The sequence below is a fragment of the Fragaria vesca genome, linkage group LG5 (assembly GCF_000184155.1).
Source record: "Fragaria vesca subsp. vesca linkage group LG5, FraVesHawaii_1.0, whole genome shotgun sequence".
Taxonomy (NCBI): Eukaryota; Viridiplantae; Streptophyta; class Magnoliopsida; order Rosales; family Rosaceae; genus Fragaria; species Fragaria vesca.
Window position 1 is genome coordinate 22,425,961 of NC_020495.1, and position 21,119 is coordinate 22,447,079.

The 21,119-nt window shown below is 35.5% G+C and overlaps 1 protein-coding gene across 1 annotated transcript; it reads left to right on the forward strand.

Moving 5' to 3' along the window:
- The first annotated feature begins 13,126 nt into the window (after positions 1-13,126).
- On the forward strand, positions 13,127-15,180 carry LOC101300824. Its single transcript, XM_004300246.1, has 4 exons — positions 13,127-13,821; positions 13,913-14,004; positions 14,100-14,446; positions 14,582-15,180. Exons 1-4 carry the CDS (start codon positions 13,775-13,777, stop codon positions 15,122-15,124), a joined length of 1,029 nt encoding a protein of 342 aa, XP_004300294.1. The 5' UTR covers positions 13,127-13,774; the 3' UTR covers positions 15,125-15,180.
- Positions 15,181-21,119: the final 5,939 nt, after the last annotated feature.

The following is a 21,119-nucleotide window of genomic DNA, read 5'->3' on the forward strand; positions in this document are numbered from 1 at the left end:
TTATGTTCTTAATTATTTGATAACTCATCGGAATCTTAACTCGGTTGATATAAGTTAATGAAGTCTCTAATGGCTGAAACCTAACATATATGCATGATTGCATGAAAATCATGAAGAAGTGGTAGCTAATATGAACAATTAAAGAAAAGTTATGCAACTTTGCAACGTTCTTCTTTATGATAATGGCACTCGTGGATCTGACTCACTCCATTAAAGAAAAAAATTGATAAGAAAATAGTTGAGAATTTTTCTTTTGAAAAGGAGATAATATTATTTATATAGAGAGTAAAATGAATATCACATCCAAAATCTTAATAATTAAACAGAGAGATCCAAACTCCTATTTTGCATTTCGATTCCAATATGAAGCACTTCACATTTTGAATGGTATGCATCATGGGCGGATACATGTACAAGGCTTTATAGGCTCAAGCCTAGAGAGAATTTTAGGACAAAAAGCCTCAAGTAGGGTATATATATATATATTACAGCCATGTTGAGTACTAAATCCATTACCATACTTCGTATAAGGCTTGACTTCTTACTCAAAGATTGATAATTGTTTCCGGTAATTTACAGTTCATACCATAAAACAAAGCTCAAGTGGTTAATAATTAAATTGGGATCTATACTCTATCTACTTGTGAAGGTAGAGATCGGCAACCAAGATTGGTAATTGTTACCACAAAGCAAGCTGCGGTGCTTATTAGGGATCTAAACTCTATTGATTTATATATATTTGTGCTTATGTTGGCCAATATCTATTTTCAGAGCTCATCATTTTTTTACTGAAAAAAAAAATTGTACATAAAAAATTAGCCTAGATAACTATTAGATCATAGATCCGCCACTGGTATGAATTATAGAAACTTCACACAATTCTTAATTTCAAACCTCTAGTTACTAGCAGATAATTTTTAGACGCGACAAAACTAGGCGGACTTCATTTTTAGATAGTAAAATGACATTTGATATCTTCCCATACACAAATATATGGAAGTAAGTGAAGAGAAAAGCATACATGCGTTGTATAGACCAATTATGCGAAGAGATTATGTTTGGCCATTGACAAGTATATTTGTAGAATATAAAGATGCCATTTAGTATAACGGTGCTTCCCTCTCTTCTTGTTTTGGTAATATTAATTATTTTAAGCTAATGGAATATAATGGCATTTAACTAATTTTCACAACTTACTTGAGCGACACCATCCCTCCACCAACTTACCAAAACCCTAAATTCTCGTTTAATGAGGAGAACAAAAACATCGCTTAGAGAAGAGAGACTATTTTAACGTCGAGAAATTTTATTCACACACCTTCAAATACTAGTTACACATCCCTTTTTTTTATACACCCAACATCATAATTATTGATGGGTATGTTAAATTACCACAAGAGATACTTTTATGTTCATAGTACGTTCCTCATCAAAAACTCTTCTAATGTGGTGCCAATTTCATCATTATCAATTCAATAGTGATAAAAAATTCTGAAAAATTGGCATATGCGTACTGTCTTGGTCAAGTCCTCAATTACCAGTAATCTCATATTGGCATCAGTATGTTCAACCCAACATGCAAGTGCATTCTAAAAAATAAAACAACAGTGAAAAGCACTGTATCAACTTGACCATGCGATTTATTGAATCTCATACATAGAGCCATTGAGGAAAAAAAAAAAATGCTGAGATCGCTACTGTAATATGACCATCATCTTTTTTCTTCTTCTCTTGTACAAGAAAAAAGAAGTCTCATGAGATATACTTCACAGTTTATTTTAGCCAAAGGAAAAAAGATTTGTACATATTAAGTGAAAATTTATGGTGTATAGGGGAGGATAGTTTGAGATGTTTGGGGTTGTGTTTGTAGTAAAATGTCAAAATAAAAAAGTAAATAGGTTGTGTATTAATCATGAGGTGTGTATCTATCATTTAGCATTGTGTGAATAAAATTTCTCTTTAATTCATTTAGTTATTGTTGTCAATGTTATTAGGATGTTATCTGTGCATATATATGCTGATAATTTTGTCATATAGCGTTTGAAAGAGTTGTTTTTTCTTAAGGTTGATTATGAGGATGTATCGAGGCTTCTGGATTAGGTTAGGTAAACGGTTCAACATTTTTCAGTTCTTGTACTTTAATCGTTGTTTGTAGCGTTGTATTTTATAATATAGTATTTTTTCCTAAAAAAACGATAAATGATAGAAAAGTTGAAAAGGAAGGATCCCAAGTAAATGTTGAAATAACTTTTTTGCACCCCCACAACCCTACTGCGTACTATTTTCACTTTTCATGATTCACCCTAGCTAATACGTACCTTTCGAGCTGGAGTAAGTCTATGAACAATTCCAAAATAAGATGATAAATTCGGTCGATACCTTCACTTAGTTGGATGTGTTGTTTTTGTTATTGAGTTGAAGAATACAAAATAGCAGATGGGATATGAATATATTGGGAATTAGAGTTTGAAAGGGACAAGACATCTCTCTCACTTCCCCTCCCACCCTAATGACAGAAGATGGAGATCTGGGGCATATAAAGAGCTAAAAAGGGGGAAGCAAGCTAGTTGAAGTAATTATATTCGATTGGCACCTTTGAAATGAAAGAGAGGCCTTCTTTTGTTTGCATATAAGGTCAAATATACACAAAATACACATATATATATATGGTGCCAACTTAACACTACCCATTAATCCAAACAATGCCAACCCATGATCTTATATATATTCCTCTCATCATCAATCCTTGCCTAATTCTCACCCATTTTCAATGGTCCCCTTGAAAATGAAAATTTGTTAATAATAATGTGAGAAAAAGAAAGACATATACATATATTAAGTCATAAACATCAATTGTGATTAGCTAGCTAGTGTGGTGTAGAAAACTATAAGTTTGCTTCTTAGTGTGGACAAGCTAGGATTTAGCTACATCAATTCAAAGGGAAGGTGGTGATCATGGGTCATGAGTCTTGCCTCGTGCTCTGGCATAGTGGTTAGAAAATGAAAAGGGGGTTGCTACAAATCATCAATAGCCAATGATCTTATATATAAATTTTGGTTGGTTTTGCATCGTAGTCTTGTTAGCTCATCATGATCATGATCATCACCCCATTCTAATTAATATTACACACCAAATCGATCGCTTTCTTGACAGTTTATACGTGTTGCTCAAGTCGTTCTTGTTGTATATACATACATATCCGTCACAAAATTTAATTGTTTGCTTTCCAAAACCATGAACCCGTTTCCAAAATGGAAAGCAACTAATTTTAGGTTTCTAGATTAACCGATAACATCTAGCTGTTCATGCATAATTACTTGTCTGTTCCTTTAATTAATCAAATCAAATTGTTGGGGTTGGCAGAAAATCAATACCAAGCTAGACATGATCAAGTTAACAAAATTTGATTATCATTTATTTGGATTAATTAAATTGATGGATTTTCTGATCGAAGATAATGTTTCAATCATGCTGGACTTGGATCAGAAGGTTTTTGCAGAGATTAAGAAACTATATAGCATAGCATGTTCTTATAATTTCTCATACATATGATATATGCACAACAACTAAAAGTAGGTAGATGATTATCACCTGTGGACTTTTATATTTTTTCTTATTTACTTACTGCTGTTTTCTGTTTTTCTTCTGTAAGCTAGCGCAGTTGAAGAACAGGGAAATGAAAAGTTCAAATGGTATTGTCCACTCTAGGCTGTCTAGCCACAGTGCCACACCATACCTATGACATAAGGGGACGTTATCCCTCTCGTGAATGCTTTTGTAAGCATTCTTGCTTTTGAATATATAGTTTTTCTTTTGAACAACTGTTCTCTGTTTGATAATAGTTCTCATGATTTCTAACGCACATACATATCTGCATTGGTTTACAGAAGAAGAAATTTGAGCAGCAAAAGATAAAAATAAGAAGGTTTAAATACATATGACCTGAAAATCGATAGAGTAAATGCAGAACAGTGAATTGCTTAGTAATGCAGGATAGCATTAATTCTTTTTAGGTCATATATTGATCAAGTATTCAATAATAGTAATACAGAGGCATGCATGCTGCACCTGCAGCCTGCAGGTTCTTAAAGTAAATTAAGTACATAGAGATCGGGAAAATGGGAAAGATCGATCTTTCTTCTGCGCACTGTTCAGAACTTCATATTAAACCAGTACTACTCGATCTTACCGGCCTGACTAATTCACCTGCACTGTTACCAATTCAAAGCTAGCCATATCTACAGCTTGCTCATCGATCTCTTTACTGTGGTGCATGACTGCATGAGGATGGAGATGCTGATCACAACAGTCACTACTTTACTCGATCTGAAGATAAACAGCAGCCTGTACGAATTTAGTGTGTGTAATGGGACTTTATTAACCTACCTTAATTTGTACCTAGCTTGCTGGCCCTCAGAGTACTATATATACGACCCTTATTAAAACCAGAGGTAGCTACCTGGCCTTGAAATGGTATGGCGGTGGATGAATTGGTAGTGAATATGTACGTGGTCCGATGCCCTAATTACTTGAAGAATCATTCAACTGGCAAGTTAGGTCAGGGGTACTGCACTGCGTACTATCCCTCTTGTTTTTTCATAACCTATTTATACATCAACGATAAGGATGGTGCATCATGTGACTTGTCATCTACTATATACACAGGTAGACTTCTTTAGGTAATTATTCGGTGTGTATGTATTCATCTTATTACTAAGAACATCGATGAGTTTTGTAATAAGTGGAAGGAATTAGAATGGCATGTTAATGGAAGAAATTATAGATCAACTCCGTAAGAAGGACCATATAATGAGGTCAACTTATTGTAGAGCAGTTTTACTGGAATTGTTAGTGGACAAAATGGTAGGCACCTCTTCCTTGAACGAAAAACGACAAGTACTTTAGGCTAGATCTATCTAAGATATTCTCAAATATATGATTCAAGTCAAAAACTCAAAGTGCTAAAATGGAGATTGAAAGTAGACACAAATGAATCAAGATAGAAGATCTAGGGTATGATCTAGAATTGTGCTGAAATTAAAGTTGTAGTTATCATTCACTTTTTTTCTTTTTTAAGGTTTGGAACCATAAAAATTACAATGTCTGAAAGTAAAGATACATGACGGAACAAATAAAAAGAAAACAAGGAATACCCATTTCTTGTAAAAAACCAAAAGAAAAAACATAAAAAAAATAACGTAAATAACTCATTCTGGCCAACAATAAGACCGAAAGTCTTCAACTTGGTCTTCTCCGTTCCCCAAAGTGAATACGGCAACATGAAATGAGATAAGCTCCAGACATATTAACCCACCCTATATATGGTATGGATTATGGATGCAAAAATGAGAGAAGTTCAACTGGGGGAGATCATACCAAAGAGTAGTTATCATTCACTTGTTTTGTATATCATATTTAAAATTTAGAACAAATATCGGATACATGTAATCACTAATAAATCTTATGTCATCCATATATTTTTTTGAATAAATATATCCTTATGTCATCCATATGAGAATGAAAGTTCAAAAATAATATCTGAAGTTTCCGTCCATTGGCCACTCCATATATATATGAGATTACTTATATTTGAATTAGTAATCTTGGTTTTTTTCCATCCAAAGGAAAAGCTCAAAGAACATCAATCGTTTAATCATCTAGCAAGCCGTTGCGGCGCCGCCCAGTTCTTAATTAACAAACTTGAAATAAGACATGGCATCTTCAAGTCGATGCGAAACGCACACCCCAATTATAGCTATTCCTCCACACGGAAACAGATTGAGAGCTATCCAAATTATGCAGAAGAACACAAAATGTACTCTAGCCTAAGGATGATATGAAATTCTTACCACAAGAGTGCAAAGTAATTATGCTGCCTCCACCAAACTGGGCCAAATCAAAATAATAACTGGTACTGGGTAATAAGAGACAATGATGCATAGTTTTGGTCCCAGGATGAAGATGATGATGCACCCGTAATCGGAGAGTGTGTCAGATTATGCAGCAACAACACAGAGACTCTCTTCGATTGGTAAAAAGCTTTGCACAGTTTCCCCTTACATTTTACGTTGTATATGGAAATCTGTGAAGACTGTGAGCTGAGCTGAGAGCTCTACACACAAAATTTCATAAACACAGATCGAACAGAGCTGCATGCATGATTTGATAGGTCTGTTACATTATACTTATTGTGTTACCTTCCCTCTGATCCGTTGGATTAGGGGACCACTTGTCTTTTTTCTTCATTTTCTGTATTTACGATTTTTTGTTCTGAACCAAAACACCTCCTCTCGTTCATAATGGTATTGGCATGCAACGTGAGGGTTTTGTTCTTCAATTATTTCTTTCCTCTTTATTTTTGTCAATATAATTGACAGAAAGATTGTTCTTAAAAACTACATCATAAATACTTCACATTATTGAAAACCTAATCTATATGTACGTATGAATTCTTTCAACGTTGCCCTTACCTAAATTTATATTTCTTTTTTCTTTTTCACAGGTTTCTCCGATATTATCCTTTCAGTGAGTTTTGTCATATCAAAGAGAAAACCTCATAAAAAGGATCAGGAAATATTACAATAGAAGCTACCGAACCACTAAATATAGACAAAAATGACATTTGGAACCCTCATAGACAATATCATTAAGGGGAGATTGATCGAGCACAACAAGCAGATTAGTCGCTATGTTCCATTTCCAATCACATCTGAAAATTTATAATTTCTTCATGATTGACATTCCAAAAACTACAATGCGTACTTTGAAGCTTTTGAGTTTGAATTCTCAATGACCAATTTGAATTCAAATTGCATATTGTGAATATGTAAATTAATAAATCACGCAACTGATCACAACTGAAATAAATGTAGAAATGTTATATAAGAAGTAATCGAAGGAGAAGCATAGAACAATTTGCATGGGGCCATGGGGTCATGTGTGTAGATAGCTCATAAGTTGTGTCCACAATCAATAAGGAGCTAAGAGGGTTGGGTTTGGCAGTAGTGTTAGATCGAGCGAGATAGATTTGATTCTCTCTCGATGGTTTGCAGCAAATGCTAAAAGACCCACCACGTCACAACCCCACTCCATTCGCTTGTTTTTGCTCCCATTCCATTCCATCGATGATCACTTCCTTTTCAATTCTCTTTTACCCTCTGCTATATGCTACTTGATCTTGTGACTCGCCATTATCAACTTCACCAGAAAACTCTGCCTCTCTAAGTCGACGTACAGACCACCCTCATGAATTATAATACCACCACCACCACCTCCAAACCCTCTCCCACTGACATATTCATAAATATTTCTTTACCTGCGCGCCTTTGAATTATTTTGGGGGGTGAAAAGGAAAAGAAAAACGTTAGAAAGCTGCATAGAAAATATCGATGTGTTTTGTTAATATTGATTGTTGGGTAGCATTATTCATGGACGGCACCATGTGCGCTGTAGTACTAGATGCCAATGGCAATGCCATGAAAGAAAGGAAGAAAGGAAACACAAGCATAGAAAGTGGGTCAAAAAATATGACATGCACTCCTCGACTGGATCTCCATTCGCACAAATAATTGTACAAAGGGAAAGAAAAGCATTGGTTGAATTGGAAGACTTCGTTGTTGTTTCAGATCAGCAATGATACTCTTTGATTTATCTCAAGTCGGCATTATAAGATCTACCCTCGATCATCATCACGGTTGCTTGCTACTTTCAATCACATATATATCGAACCTAATCCCATATATGGAATAAGATTTGAATCCAAAAGTTACAATGAAATCGAATATATTTGTTTAAAGGATTCATTTCAATTACTATATGACACTATGTTAGGGGAAATCACAATGTGTTAAAGCTTAATTAGTTTTACACATCAAATAATACAACAATATATTAATTGATTTTAAGACGTACAGGTACTTGCATTTTGATATTAAAACGAGTACGTGATCAGTAGCTCATTACCAAATCCACTCCTCAAGTTCTTTTCTCCAATCTGGATCAACCAAATAGTTAGCTAGATATGAGATTACAAATGGATTATAATGTGCTTGTCCACTAAATACAAAAGGGAAAGAGTCTTAGCTGGTGATGCGTGGTGTGATTTAGGTAATTGTACACAAACTATGTATCTCCTTTACCAAATGTCCATCACTAATTTCTCCAATACCCAGCCAGCTGCTTTATTATCTTACTTTATGTCAATGATGGAATAAACTATATAGAATGGTTGGAAGCACAAGTTCCATATTTGGTTCCACTGTTTCCAACTAAATCAACAATTTTTAAGTGGAAGTGTACATGCATTAGTGAAAATTAATAAAGAGGTTCTTACATTAGACAGATATGAACACATGCATGTGTTGCAGGCCTGAAAATTAATATACAACAAATTAATGATCTTTGAGAACTTTGGCCTAATAAACAAGATTTTGTAGTACATTTGTTGGTTGTGATTAGGGATATATGGGTAGGAGTGTTTTTGGGTGTGTGATAAAAGCTAGCTACAATGGTAGTGGGTAGACTGTAGTAGAGGAGTGGTGGAAGCAATCAGAATTTGATTATATAGAAATTTTCAAGTGATGGAAAAACCCTAGAAAGTAAAAAAGAGTTGTGGCATTGTGGGTCAAAGGAAATAGATGGGGAATAGTTGGATTAAGATTAAAGAAAATGCTCCCAAAGTAAAGTCATTGTTATTGTTATTGTTATTGTTGTTGGTGTGTCTTCAACTTCAAAACAAGGAAATATGCGCATGATTTCGTGACACATATCTTTGGAAATGATGGTGGTGACTATTCGATCCGCATTACTACAAGTTAATCAATCTTAATCCCGTAAGATCAACCTTATGATAAAAACAAAGAACAAAGATAATATTGATCAACTACTTAAATTTGAGGATAGACAGTGCTTTTCATCGGATTGGTTTTACCTCTCTGAGGATAAGAACTAGGGAAGGTAGGTTTATATATAAAAGCACGTACATGCACAAGAAATTAAGCATCAAAAGTCAATTTAAATAGGTCCATCATCACTTGCGTAATCAAGCTAGGTTTTGGTTACTCCGTACGTACGTATATGTATTTCCCACTTTAAAATTTTTACAGCTTCATTTACTATTACTTATATATATTACTGAAATTGAAATGAATTCAAATATAAGTGGGAACTAATAGTTTTAGACCCATATAGTAATGACTCAATCTTCTCAATATAGTTTATGACACAAAAGATCCATGCTCCCGGTTATTTAAACGTTTTTGAAATTTAGTTTTTTTAGCAGTATGCGGAAAGTGTAGGTTTCCGTATATTGTCACATGCATTTTTTTTTTCTTTTTATTTCGTTAATTTTCAATATAGCAAATCAAAGAGTCGTGTTATACGGAACAAGTCCTCTACGAAAGCCTTTGTAAAGTAAAGCAGAAGCAACGATATGCATTCTGGTTGTAATATTTTTTTTAACTAAATATGAAAAATATGAAAATATTTCATTATTCGTGACCGAGCTAGGAGGAGAATATATGGTATTTGGTCCAAACCGATCGACTAGCTAGAAGCAATGAACGGGGTTAATTTCCAGCACATCCTCGAGAACTCATGACTTGCTTTTGTTTTGGCCCCAAGCACAAGTTGATCGAATCACTAAGACAAGCTAGCACATTCGATCTGTACACACAAGAAGAAGAAGAAGAAGAAGAAGAATAGCTATCTCGCCTTTCAAAGCTTCCACAGAGTACTTGATAAAAGTAAAACACACGACACCCGGTTGACTTGCCTGTTTGTGTTTGTGTGTATGTATTGACTCGATGAATTATAATTGCTCACAGTTTCACACCAAGGCCCAAATTAATCGTATGTTGTATGCATGTAAAATATCGAAAATCGATCTACGTCATGGCACCAAATTAAGAGTCGTGGCCTTGCAGGTAATTGATGGATGATACATCAAACCTGGACTACTCACTGATGTTTGCTTATCACCTGCATTTTTCTTCTTCTATATAATTTCAGCTAGCAGTGACAGAGGTATTGTCACAGAAGCAGTACAAAATGTGACTGACACCAAAGTATATATTCTAGGGGGTATCAATTAATCAACGTTACCAACCACCCTGCTACTAAAACTAGCTAGGGATAATAATTAAGGTCGATCAATTCAAAACGCTAATGTAGCTAGCTATAGCTGTTGTTGAGTAGAAGTGTTTGATCCGATCTTGCATTCTTAATTTTAGATTAGTTTTTGGTTCCACATATATATTTCCACCGAGTTCCACCAAATTAGTGACAAAAAACTCAAGACTAAGAATTGGAAAACTTCAAAGACTACGTACCCATGTGAATCCTGCTTTCTCGTTTTCTAATGGCCAAGTGTTTATCTTAAATCAGAGGTTTCGAAATTTGACAAAATGGTGGTGTTTAATACTAATATATATAACTTGATTGATCCATGGACAAGTTTGGTTATGCTTTTGCATTAGCAAACCGAGTAAAACGGCAGCAGGTTTGATATTTGATTATATAGATAGAGTAGTGCCAAGCCGTGTGAAACGGACAATTTGATTGATTCCCTTTTTTTTTTTTCAAACTCATGAACCTGTGTACGTCGAAATCCTCTCCCTCTCTCGCTAGTCTTTAACTGGGTTAGGGAAACTTCTCTGGATTCCTGACTTTACTCTGATGTCTTCTGTGCTCGTATAATTTTTTCTTTCTTTAAAATACCGATGCGGCTGCTCTTGAGTCTTTAGTCTTAACTAATAAATGTGCTCGTCTAATCTATAATTCTATACACACACCAGAGTCTGTAACTATCTTAGTGTTTATGATGCATATTATATATAATAATTCATTTTGGATAGTGAAATGATTTCTGCTCATGTCATCTCAGTGGATAATCATGAATAATGACTCTCGATAATTCGTCGAGTTTTTTTCCAATGAAAAATAAAACCCTATGATGACGATCGCGAGTAGAAGTGATTCATGCCACAGTTTTCATATCTTTACTGCCTGTACTATATCAGGTAAAACTTACTCACCAGAAGCGACTCTTAATTACGTGAGTTTTACTCTAGTAAAAGACGTGATCCGTGAACGACCAGTATTACTAATTAAAATACAAATAGTTAAATGAGGAGGAAAGCTAAGGTTGAGAGGTATAGAAGAAAACGATGGAGTTCATACACTGCCGTGCAGGGCTGTAATACTAGTATCAGATATCACAGAAACATAATAGAGATCAGATGAGAGCTCGATCGTCTATACAGCCGACCCCTTTTCGTGGGGCCTTAATAAAAAACAAAGACAAATTGCGTGATGCCATTCCAAAGCGATCGAGCACTCTCTTCCTCTTCATCGCCTTGCTTCCTTCCTTCCCTTTCGGCTCTTTTCATTTTTTGGTGGCTTCTACCTTTCTTTATCACCACCTCCATTAATCAAAGTCAGAAATCCTTCTTGGTTTTGTGGAAGATCACCAATACCAACTTGTAACTTTTCTTGTGAGGTTCACTCAAACACAGCTAGCTATGTTGTTTTGAAATTTTGTATTGCCATTTGCTGCTCCTTCCTCGTTACTAGGTTAAGTTGGCTAGGGAAATTAAGGTTAGTTTTCCATGCTTGTAGTATTGGTACACGCACTCCATATTAATACGAAACAAATACGTCTATTCATAAATAAGAGGTCGTGAGTCCAACTTTTATTTGATATAAAAAAAAATACAATTAAAAAGATCAGATGTTAACTTCTACATATATAAGTATTTAAAAGACTCATTTATTTTGCTAAGATTAAGATATATGTGACATACTTTCACTCATATGCACCTCCTGTGTAACAAAACAGTTAAATGTCGATTTGGATTAGATTGTTACCACATAAAGTACATCAAACAATAGTAACACACACAATCTTGATCTAGCTAGGCCTCTCCTAGTTAGCTACTAATTCATTCCCCCCACATCATTGAGTCCTTTTTGGTGTGATATTCAACGATTTGATGCGTACATGGTACAGTCTAAAGTCTAAACACAGATATAGGAGTGTTTCTTGGCATTTAATTTGTGGCTACGTACTGATCGATATGGTAATGGTATTCATTTTTCCCACATAATTTGGATCTTGTAAAATAAGAAAAGAGCATGCACGGGTTTTGATGACTACTATCAAGAAGGTTCATCCATCCATACCTAACAAAAGATTTGATCGATCGATCTGTTCTGAAATTTAATTTTGAATCTATGATGATGATTTTAGATAATCGTTACAAGAAAGCCAATACCATTACAATTAGGGAATGAGGTTCGATTTCTTCTTTTACTTTGTCCATAATTAACGGTAAAAGGGCCACTTTTATCATTTGGTATTTTTAGTCAATAAACATATATGCATGAAAATCTTACTCAAAGAACGTTTTGTGATAGGAAAACCATTGCAATTTGGTCGGAGATATAATTGTGCAGTATGATCTTTTCTTTATTTTCTAAGATAAGAAAAAGGACCAAACAAACTCATTGAGGGTTTGAATCTTCGCAGCCAAGTAAAAGTCTAGTTTAAATTTTCTTCCACGGACAAAAAGATTTTTACTAAAACTGAACAAAACCCAAAAGGAATAAGTTAATTAAAAAGACAATTTTCTTTTCAAATTTTTGCATTGAATTGGGTTTGTACAAGAAAATTAAAAAGAAAGAAAGCGAGGGAGAGCTGGCCAGAGATGCATGGGCCATATAAAAACAATTCCTGCGGCAGCGGTAGCGGCAGAGAGACCTGCACGCTCAACAATAACAACTACATCTACATCACTCTTTCACAAGCATCTTCAAGCCCCTCTTTATTATTTTTATTTTTCTTCGAAATTTATGTGAAAAAAATCTAAACCCTTTTGCTGAATAGGGAATGGAGAAGTATTTTTGAAAATAAAATTTATTGGGGTGGTGTAAATATGAGTGAATTTAATAAATAGGGAGGGTGATGCTGGTGTTGGAAATAACAAGCACGAGAGTCCCTCTCAAGAAAGGCCAAACCCCACGCCAAGAAGAAGAGGGAAGCCAAAGGAAAAGAAAGAAGGAAGCAGAATATAAGGGTGTCTCTCTCTTGGACTGATTCGTTTTCAATCGCATCTATCTCTTCCTCCAAGCTCCCCTATTCTCTCTCTCTCTCTCTCTCTCTCTCTCTACTTTCTCTCTCTATCTCTATATTAACAAATTAGCAGAGCAAACAAGGAAGGAAGGCAGGCAGGCAGGCAAGGAAAAGTAGGTGAAAACAAAGTGGCAAAGTAAATAGGGGAGAGATATATAACAAGGAGGAGCCAGGTAGCAATAATAATAAGGGGGAATGGTGCTGATTCTGAAGAAGGTGGTGCTGCTAATTCTGATGGTTGTGGTGGTGGTGGTGGTGCACTCTTTACATAATTGATCATTTTCCTTTCTCCTCTCTGATTCCTTCTTCTCTTTCTTTCTTTCTTTCTTTCTTTCTCTGAAAAGTATCCATCTCTCTCTCTGTTCTTCCTTTGTTGGGGGTTATTTTAATTTCCCTTGCTCTGTATCTTTCTCATTGAATAGTCCGCCTCTCTCTGCCTCTGCCTTGGTTTTGTGACTTGTTGAGGGGCATCTTTCATCTAGCAGCGTTTATTGTTCTTTCACCCTCCCCACATTGCTCCATTCTCTTCTTAATAACTTCCTCTGCCTCTCTTCCACCAATTTCCAACAATACATTATTATTTTTCCATTCACAACCCTCTCCTCTCTTCTATATCATCATCAGCTAGCAATCTACAATCTGCAATGGCAGTTCAAGCTCAGTACCCTTCCAATATTCTATTCCTAAACAGGTTTGAATTTTCCCTTCACCTTCCTTAGTTCTCAGTCTGCATATCTAGTCTAATGATTCTAATCCCGGTTCGATTTCCATTGATTCTACAGAAACGCACAAGAAGGGCATGATTATTCATTACAAGCGCAACAAGGATTGTACCTTGATCAATCTCACATGCTGTTCAACAATGGTCTAGGAGGTAATTCGCTTATCATTCATTCCATCTTGATAACTCAATTCATGTTCGATCAATAAAGGGAGGGTTTTTGAATCGGGTTTGTTTGATCACAACAGGGAATAGTACTAATCAGCGCAAGAGAGGAAGAGAAGCTTCAGTCGCCACTGAAATCACACCTTCAATGATCCCCTTCTCTTTGCAACAGTCCCAACCTCCTCAACTCATCGACCTCTCTCAGCTCCACAATCACAATCACCCCAATGTCGTCTCCACCGGCCTCCGATTATCCTTTGGAGACCAACAACATCAACAAAATCAGCAACAATTGCAACATCACAATCAACAACAGCAACAACAACAGGATTCTCACTCTTCTTTATCTTTGTTCTCTGTTTTGACAGAGGACTTTGCCTCCCAAATCAAACAACAGAGGGACGAATTAGACCAGTTCCTTCAAGCCCAGGTAATAATCTTCACTCTTCTCAATTGGGTTTCTAGAAATGTTGAATCTTCTCCAACTTTTTTTCATTTTGATTTTGATTATTTTTTTACTGAGGCAGAATGACTTAGTTATTTTTCTGGGTTTGTAATTTTCTAGGGGGAACAACTACAGCGCACATTAGCAGAGAAGCGGCAGAGGCACTACCGTGCGCTACTGGGCGCAGCTGAGGAGTCTGTTTCCCGTAAATTGCGAGAGAAAGAGGCAGAGTTCCAAAAGGCCACGCGCAGAAACGCCGAGTTAGAGGCACGCGCCGCCCACCTCAGCGTTGAGGCGCAGATATGGCAGGCCAAGGCGCGTGCGCAAGAGGCCACCGCCGCGTCCCTCCAGGTCCAAGTGCAACAGGCCAAGGCAATGTTGAGTGCGGGGTTCCAAGTGGCAGGTGCGCAGGATAGCAGGAGGGTCGATGATGGGCTAACATGCGCCGAAAACCAGGCGGAGGACGCTGAGTCGGGGTACATTGACCCGGAACGCGCCACCGTGTCAGGACCGAGTTGTAAAGCGTGTCGGAAGCGAGTGGCTTCGGTGGTGCTGTTGCCGTGTCGGCACCTATGCCTTTGTACAGAGTGTGACCAAACGGTGCAGTCCTGCCCATTGTGCCTCTCGATGAGAAATTCGAGTGTGGAGGTCTTTCTTTGCTAGGCCGAAGCCCAGAGCTAGGAGCCCAGGCCCAACGGTATTACAAAATTCAAACTGAAAAAAAAAAAAAAGGAAAAAAGAAAGAGGAAACCAAATAATATTGGGTACAATAAATTTTTATTTTTATTTTTCCATGGTTTCTTTTTGTTCCCCTCTCTTGGAGTGAACTTAACAAGAGGTAATGTACATGGCCACCTGGGTAAGTGGCATTGGGTTTTTTTTTTTTTTTTTTTTGGTGAAATTCTATTCACATATAAATTCTTTTATTTGACCTAAATTCTTTGTCATCGTTTCTTGTTTCCCTTACATAAAATTAGTAGTAGATTGATGTTTAGTATTTAATTACCATTTTGGTGGTTGCATATATAAAAGTAATATGGGTCCATTCAATTGTAAATTAAGTTGCTCCCACTTCACTACATTTCTTTCAAAAAATTAGTAATATATGTCCATTATTCCATTCAAATATGATGTTATGTGATGTACAACTTTGCTTGTTTTCACATACTTTTAAAATGTAGTGTGTCAAGTGTGATTTAATACCAACAAGGTAGTGATTTTGGTTTTTCTGCCACAAGTCACAAGCTGATCAAAAGCACAAAATGATGAGTCCAAAAATTGAGAATTGTTCAAAAGGACAAAATGAGGAGTTCAAATTTGAAACAAGGTTATGGGATGGATCAATTAACTTGAGAAAGAAGGTAAGTTTTGTTCTCTTCCAAAGTATAAACTAAAATCGTATTGTTTTCCCTTTATACTTAGAAAGAAAACAGTTGCCATACTAAATTTAGTATGATGTTGATGCAATAGTATGATGTTGTTTTTCTTAATAAAGAAAAGAAGTACAATTCAACTTTGCATTTAGCTATAGTTTCAATCATCATCGAATATGAATGGGACAGTGTGGGGGAAGTGATACATTTCATGATTTCATCACCACTCATTTTCTATAGTTCCTAAACATTGACATTATATTCAAACATCTCGAGAAGTTGAGTAAATTAAGAACATATAAAGAACATTGTTTGAATAATTAAGAAATTAAAATAGAAGACGTACCGGGTAAAATTTATGTTTTATCAAAGAAAATGTCAACAATTTTTAAGAAGTTTTAATTTTGTTTTATCAAAGTTTTAATACTTGGTTTTTAGAAATACAGTATGATTGAAAATCAAATATTTCAAGCATGATATGCTGACCAAATTTCTAAACCACACGCTTGCGTTTAACATGCCTCTTAAACACCAAATAATGCCGCCACCTCCACCATAGACGTGATTTAACAAAGACATGAAAGCGGCCTTCAATTTGCTGAGAATCGCCATCACATATTCCACGACTGCATATTTATAAAAGATATGCTTGAGCTCAAAGTAAAATGCTATAAAACTAGAGAGACTAGGACTACTTTTTGATCTCCATCATAATGCTGCTTGCTTTCTGGGATGACCACTTGAAAATTGAAATGGTGCTAAAGCTGAGTCTCTCCTCTTTTACTTTAATTGGAAGATTTGAATTCCTGGATTGGAAAAAAAAACATGGAGAAAATGCACAGATTATTAAAGTTTTGGATTCTCTCAATGTAGCATGATTGATATTCTGAAAACCAAAATGTAGCATCATTCATTTCATAAAGAAAAAAAGAAAAACTAACTAGCCCCAGCCATTTGGAGATATCAATAGAAATATCTGCGCTGCTAGATAGGCCTGTAAACTGTTAACATGTTGTAGAACACAATATTGGCCCAGTACAAACATTTTGAAACAGATTATTACATTTCCTGGGTAATTAAGGAGAACATGCACATTCCCACTTCACTTCTTCGTCGCGTAGAATTATATATACGAAACTTATAAACTTTGAATACATACAATTATTATGCAGAAACCACACGTCTCAAGATACACATACCCTTTCATTTGTACTCGATATCGTCCCAACATAACGGTATGACTCTTGAGTTCAATCAGCTCGACCAAGATCTTCTGATATCAAAAACCAATACATGTAAACGAACTTATGTTCTGGTATTTGAACAGATAAGGATGCACTGATGCAAATCATGCAATAACGTGCATAGTATACATCTCTACTCATCTCTACATGGTATAAGTATACGTGCAGCCGCCACCATTATTGTTGAATTTAGCTAGCTGCTTCATTATATTCAAATTGAAGCAAATTTCCAGGTGTTTAAAGTATAAAACAATAACACGTGTCTTGAAAGAGAAACAACAGATGACCAACTGACTAAGTTAGATCGGTGGATAATTACTAATCCTTTCTCTAAATATGAAACATATTCTGATATTTTTGTTAATTGTGAATCAAAACTAGTGTTTATACCAGTCGATCAATATGTATAACTGCATCAAATTAAACTGTGGCTGGCAGCTGCATACCTTTCGGATTGTAATCACGTGGCCATCACACTATCTATATACACTGTCAATAATCTACTTCTCTGAACAAGAATCATGGGATTCTGAAGCTTCTGCAAGTCACACAGTATCAGTTTGTTTAATTAAGCAAGGGACAAGATAGCAGCTGCATGCTAGCTAGATTGTTTATCTTCGATCGTGTTTGTTCAACTTATTGTATCAAGAGCTTTCTTTGTTTTATTTATCAGAGGACATATTACAAGATTCGTTGCACTTGGAGCTAATGACGCTGATCCATCTAGCTCCCTTGATTCAATTAATTTACTTATAATGCATTTCATATATATATCCTGCTCTACTTATTCTCTGATAGTTAACGGAAAGTCTCTTTCGACCAAGACCTGCCATCCTGGGGAGGCATTTTAGGTTTAGGTCTGCGTGATTCTTCCTCTATCACACTTTGACAAAATTGGGTAATTATTAATCGACCAAATCTTAAGCAACTTTAATATATATTTAACTTCAACTCAAACCCTAACACCCTTTTGATTTTTACTGTTGTAATTCGGGAATAACGTACTTTAGGGTTTCTTCTGTGTTATTTCTAGGTTTAATTGATTTAATATATCATTTTCGATCAAATGAAGAGTATTGGTATTGGTATGGAAATATTGATCTGTCACTTTTGTTTGGTATGTAAGGCTGATCGCTTGAGCACAGTACACATAAAACCAGCTATAGTCCACCAAAAGCTAGAACTATTACAAATAAAGACATTACCTTGGCTGCAAGCAATTTCCCTTTTCCTGATCTGCTTTCTTTATCGATTGTGATCAATGAGAGGTGGGGGACGGTCGTGTCGTCATGTCTTCTTGTAGTTAGCTACTGATCTCAATCTTCATATATGTTTGTCGAGCGAGCTTTCCTTTCTATCAGGCATTGGTACGTGATGATCTGTTTCGGAATGCGTCTGTGTGTGTACGTTGAATTCATGATCTTGAGTGAAGCAAATTCTGATTGAGATACTGTCTAGACTTTCAAGAAAGAATATATATGGAACTAAAACTAATTTGATTGCCACCGTATTCATTCTTTGGTTAGGGTACAAAATGCAATATCATGCACGAAGGATGGATATAATTTCGAAATAAAACCTAATTTAGAATGGCTTGCACGAGTTCTTACAAGAATCCCATTCCCCTATAGTGTAAAAGGTAATGGCATGACCTGCACGCTATACATAACTTACAGGAAATTCGAGTCTTATTTCTCATTCCTTCCATTCCCATGCATATTTGAGCTTATTATTGGAGCTAATAATCATTCTTGATTAAGAGGATATAGAGTGTAGATCTATAATTAGGTATCATTCTAATGAAACTTCTTTCATTTGATCGGTTTTTAAAAATCTTGTTCATTATCTACTTCTATCTAAACCCCATGAACATAGAACAGATTATGTACGTTCACGTATGCATTCCATTACAGGAAGCAAGAACAGCCTAATTTAGCTTTAAGTAATCCTGTCTAGGCCGGGCATGTAAATCCAAGTATCCAAAAATAAACGGATCGATATTGAAGGGGCCCTTGATATATTTCATGTACGATTGGATCACATAGGTACCAAAGAAATAATCAGCTGCTAGCTGCAGCCATAAACTTTGGTGCCAATCCATGCAATTATTATTACCAGACATGAATGCGCGTTCCTTGGTACAAATGTTTTGGCATCTTCCTTGATCTATTCTGTTAGGTCGACATTTCCTTTTCTGATATTTCATCCGAGAGTTCAAGGAAACAGTTATTGATGACATTTCCTTTGAGATAGTCGACTGATGAAGGATGAATGTAGTTTCTCTAACATTAGCGTAGACATATAAAACTCATAATTAATATGAAATCAGAAGGACAACTTCTTCATGCATTATTGGAAAAGATGGGTATATACCCCAACAGATCAATCAACGATGCGACGAATATATAGTTCATTGTTCAATAACCGCAACTTACTATGATTAATATAAGTGGAATTAATAAATACAATAATTATGCGAAGGCCAGACAACCAATTTGATTAGCAATTCCAGCTTCGTAGCTTATTGAATAAGAGCATCTCCAACAGCTTTCCTATTTTCTTGAATTTCTCAATTTTGGGGAATATAGAGCTGTTTTTAGGTCCAACAGCTTTCTCATCCCATTCCCCAAAATGGAGATGTAGAAGAAAGAGAAGCCTTCATTCCTCAAATTTGCAGCAAAGCCTTCATTCCCCAAAATTAAATTTTTCACGTGCTCCAACGAATTCAAGACAACAATAGAATATTTGATTGGGTATTTTATTATTACAATGAAATATATAATGTTTTTTGTTAGATATAGTATATTTTTTTGTTGTATTAAATGCTGAAATCTCCAAAATGGAGAAGCTGTTGGATTTTAAGCATAATTTTTTTGAAGATTTTAGCTTTTGTTTCTCAATTTTAAAGAAATTTTGGAAAAGCTGCTAGAGATACTCTAACTGTAAGTTTTGATTGAGGAGGACAATACTCTTAATTTGGATCATTCCCGTGATATAGTGATCACAACTCCTTGATGATCATTTAATATAATTAAGCGAGCAAACGATGACCTGACCTACATCTCTTTAGAATGTAACTGGGAATTTTTTCTTCATCTTCTTATATATATATATATATATATATATATATATATAGAATGAAGCAAGTCTATCTGCATCTCTACTAGCTAATATGGGAACAACCTTACCAGACTCTGCAAAACCATATCATATAATTTGCTACTTCATAGATTCATGATATATGAGGAAATTAATGGTGTATAGTTGTTCTACATATGTCAATTTATAATTTTCAACCATTTGAGATTCTTAAGCGGCTGAAAACGTACGTAGTCAGTTTTTTTGAAGAACTAATATTGATAAGTTTTTCAGCTGGGAAGTTAATTAGTCGATCGATATGATGTAAAGCGATAATGTATAGAAGGGGCCCTTGATATGATGCACCATAGGATCGATCAAAGATTGACATTTGACAATACAAAGAAATAAATCAACTACTCATAAAATTTGGTACAAATCCATTGTTTTTACAACCTGCACGTTATTTGGTACAAATGTTTTGGCATCTTCGTCTATACCTTGTTAGGTCGATATTTCCTTTCTTTTGCAATGATTTCTTCATCGATCCCACAGTAAGGAAACAGTGAGTGATGACAATTTCCTTAAAGATACTAATGCACCATGCGAGTCCATATATAACAAACAGTGACATGCATTGGCTGTAGCAAGCTCTTTCTCTTTGGAAGTATCAAGTTCTTCATTCCTGAACGTCCTACTTATCCAATTCCTATAAGTAATTCTTGATTCCCCTAAAGCTCACGAAAGTGGAACACCCCAGGATGATCGAGAATCGACATCATTCTCATGCATTTGTTCCATTCCCATGATCTTCTGATAAAGTTTATCAGTACTGGAGTTGATTCAGCATATCTAACTGATTGATGAACATAATATTTGACCACCAAAGATAGTTTGTTTCAGGTTATATATCTAGCTACATGCATGAGTTGCATCCAAACCCTAGCTTGGCGCAACCCAGTT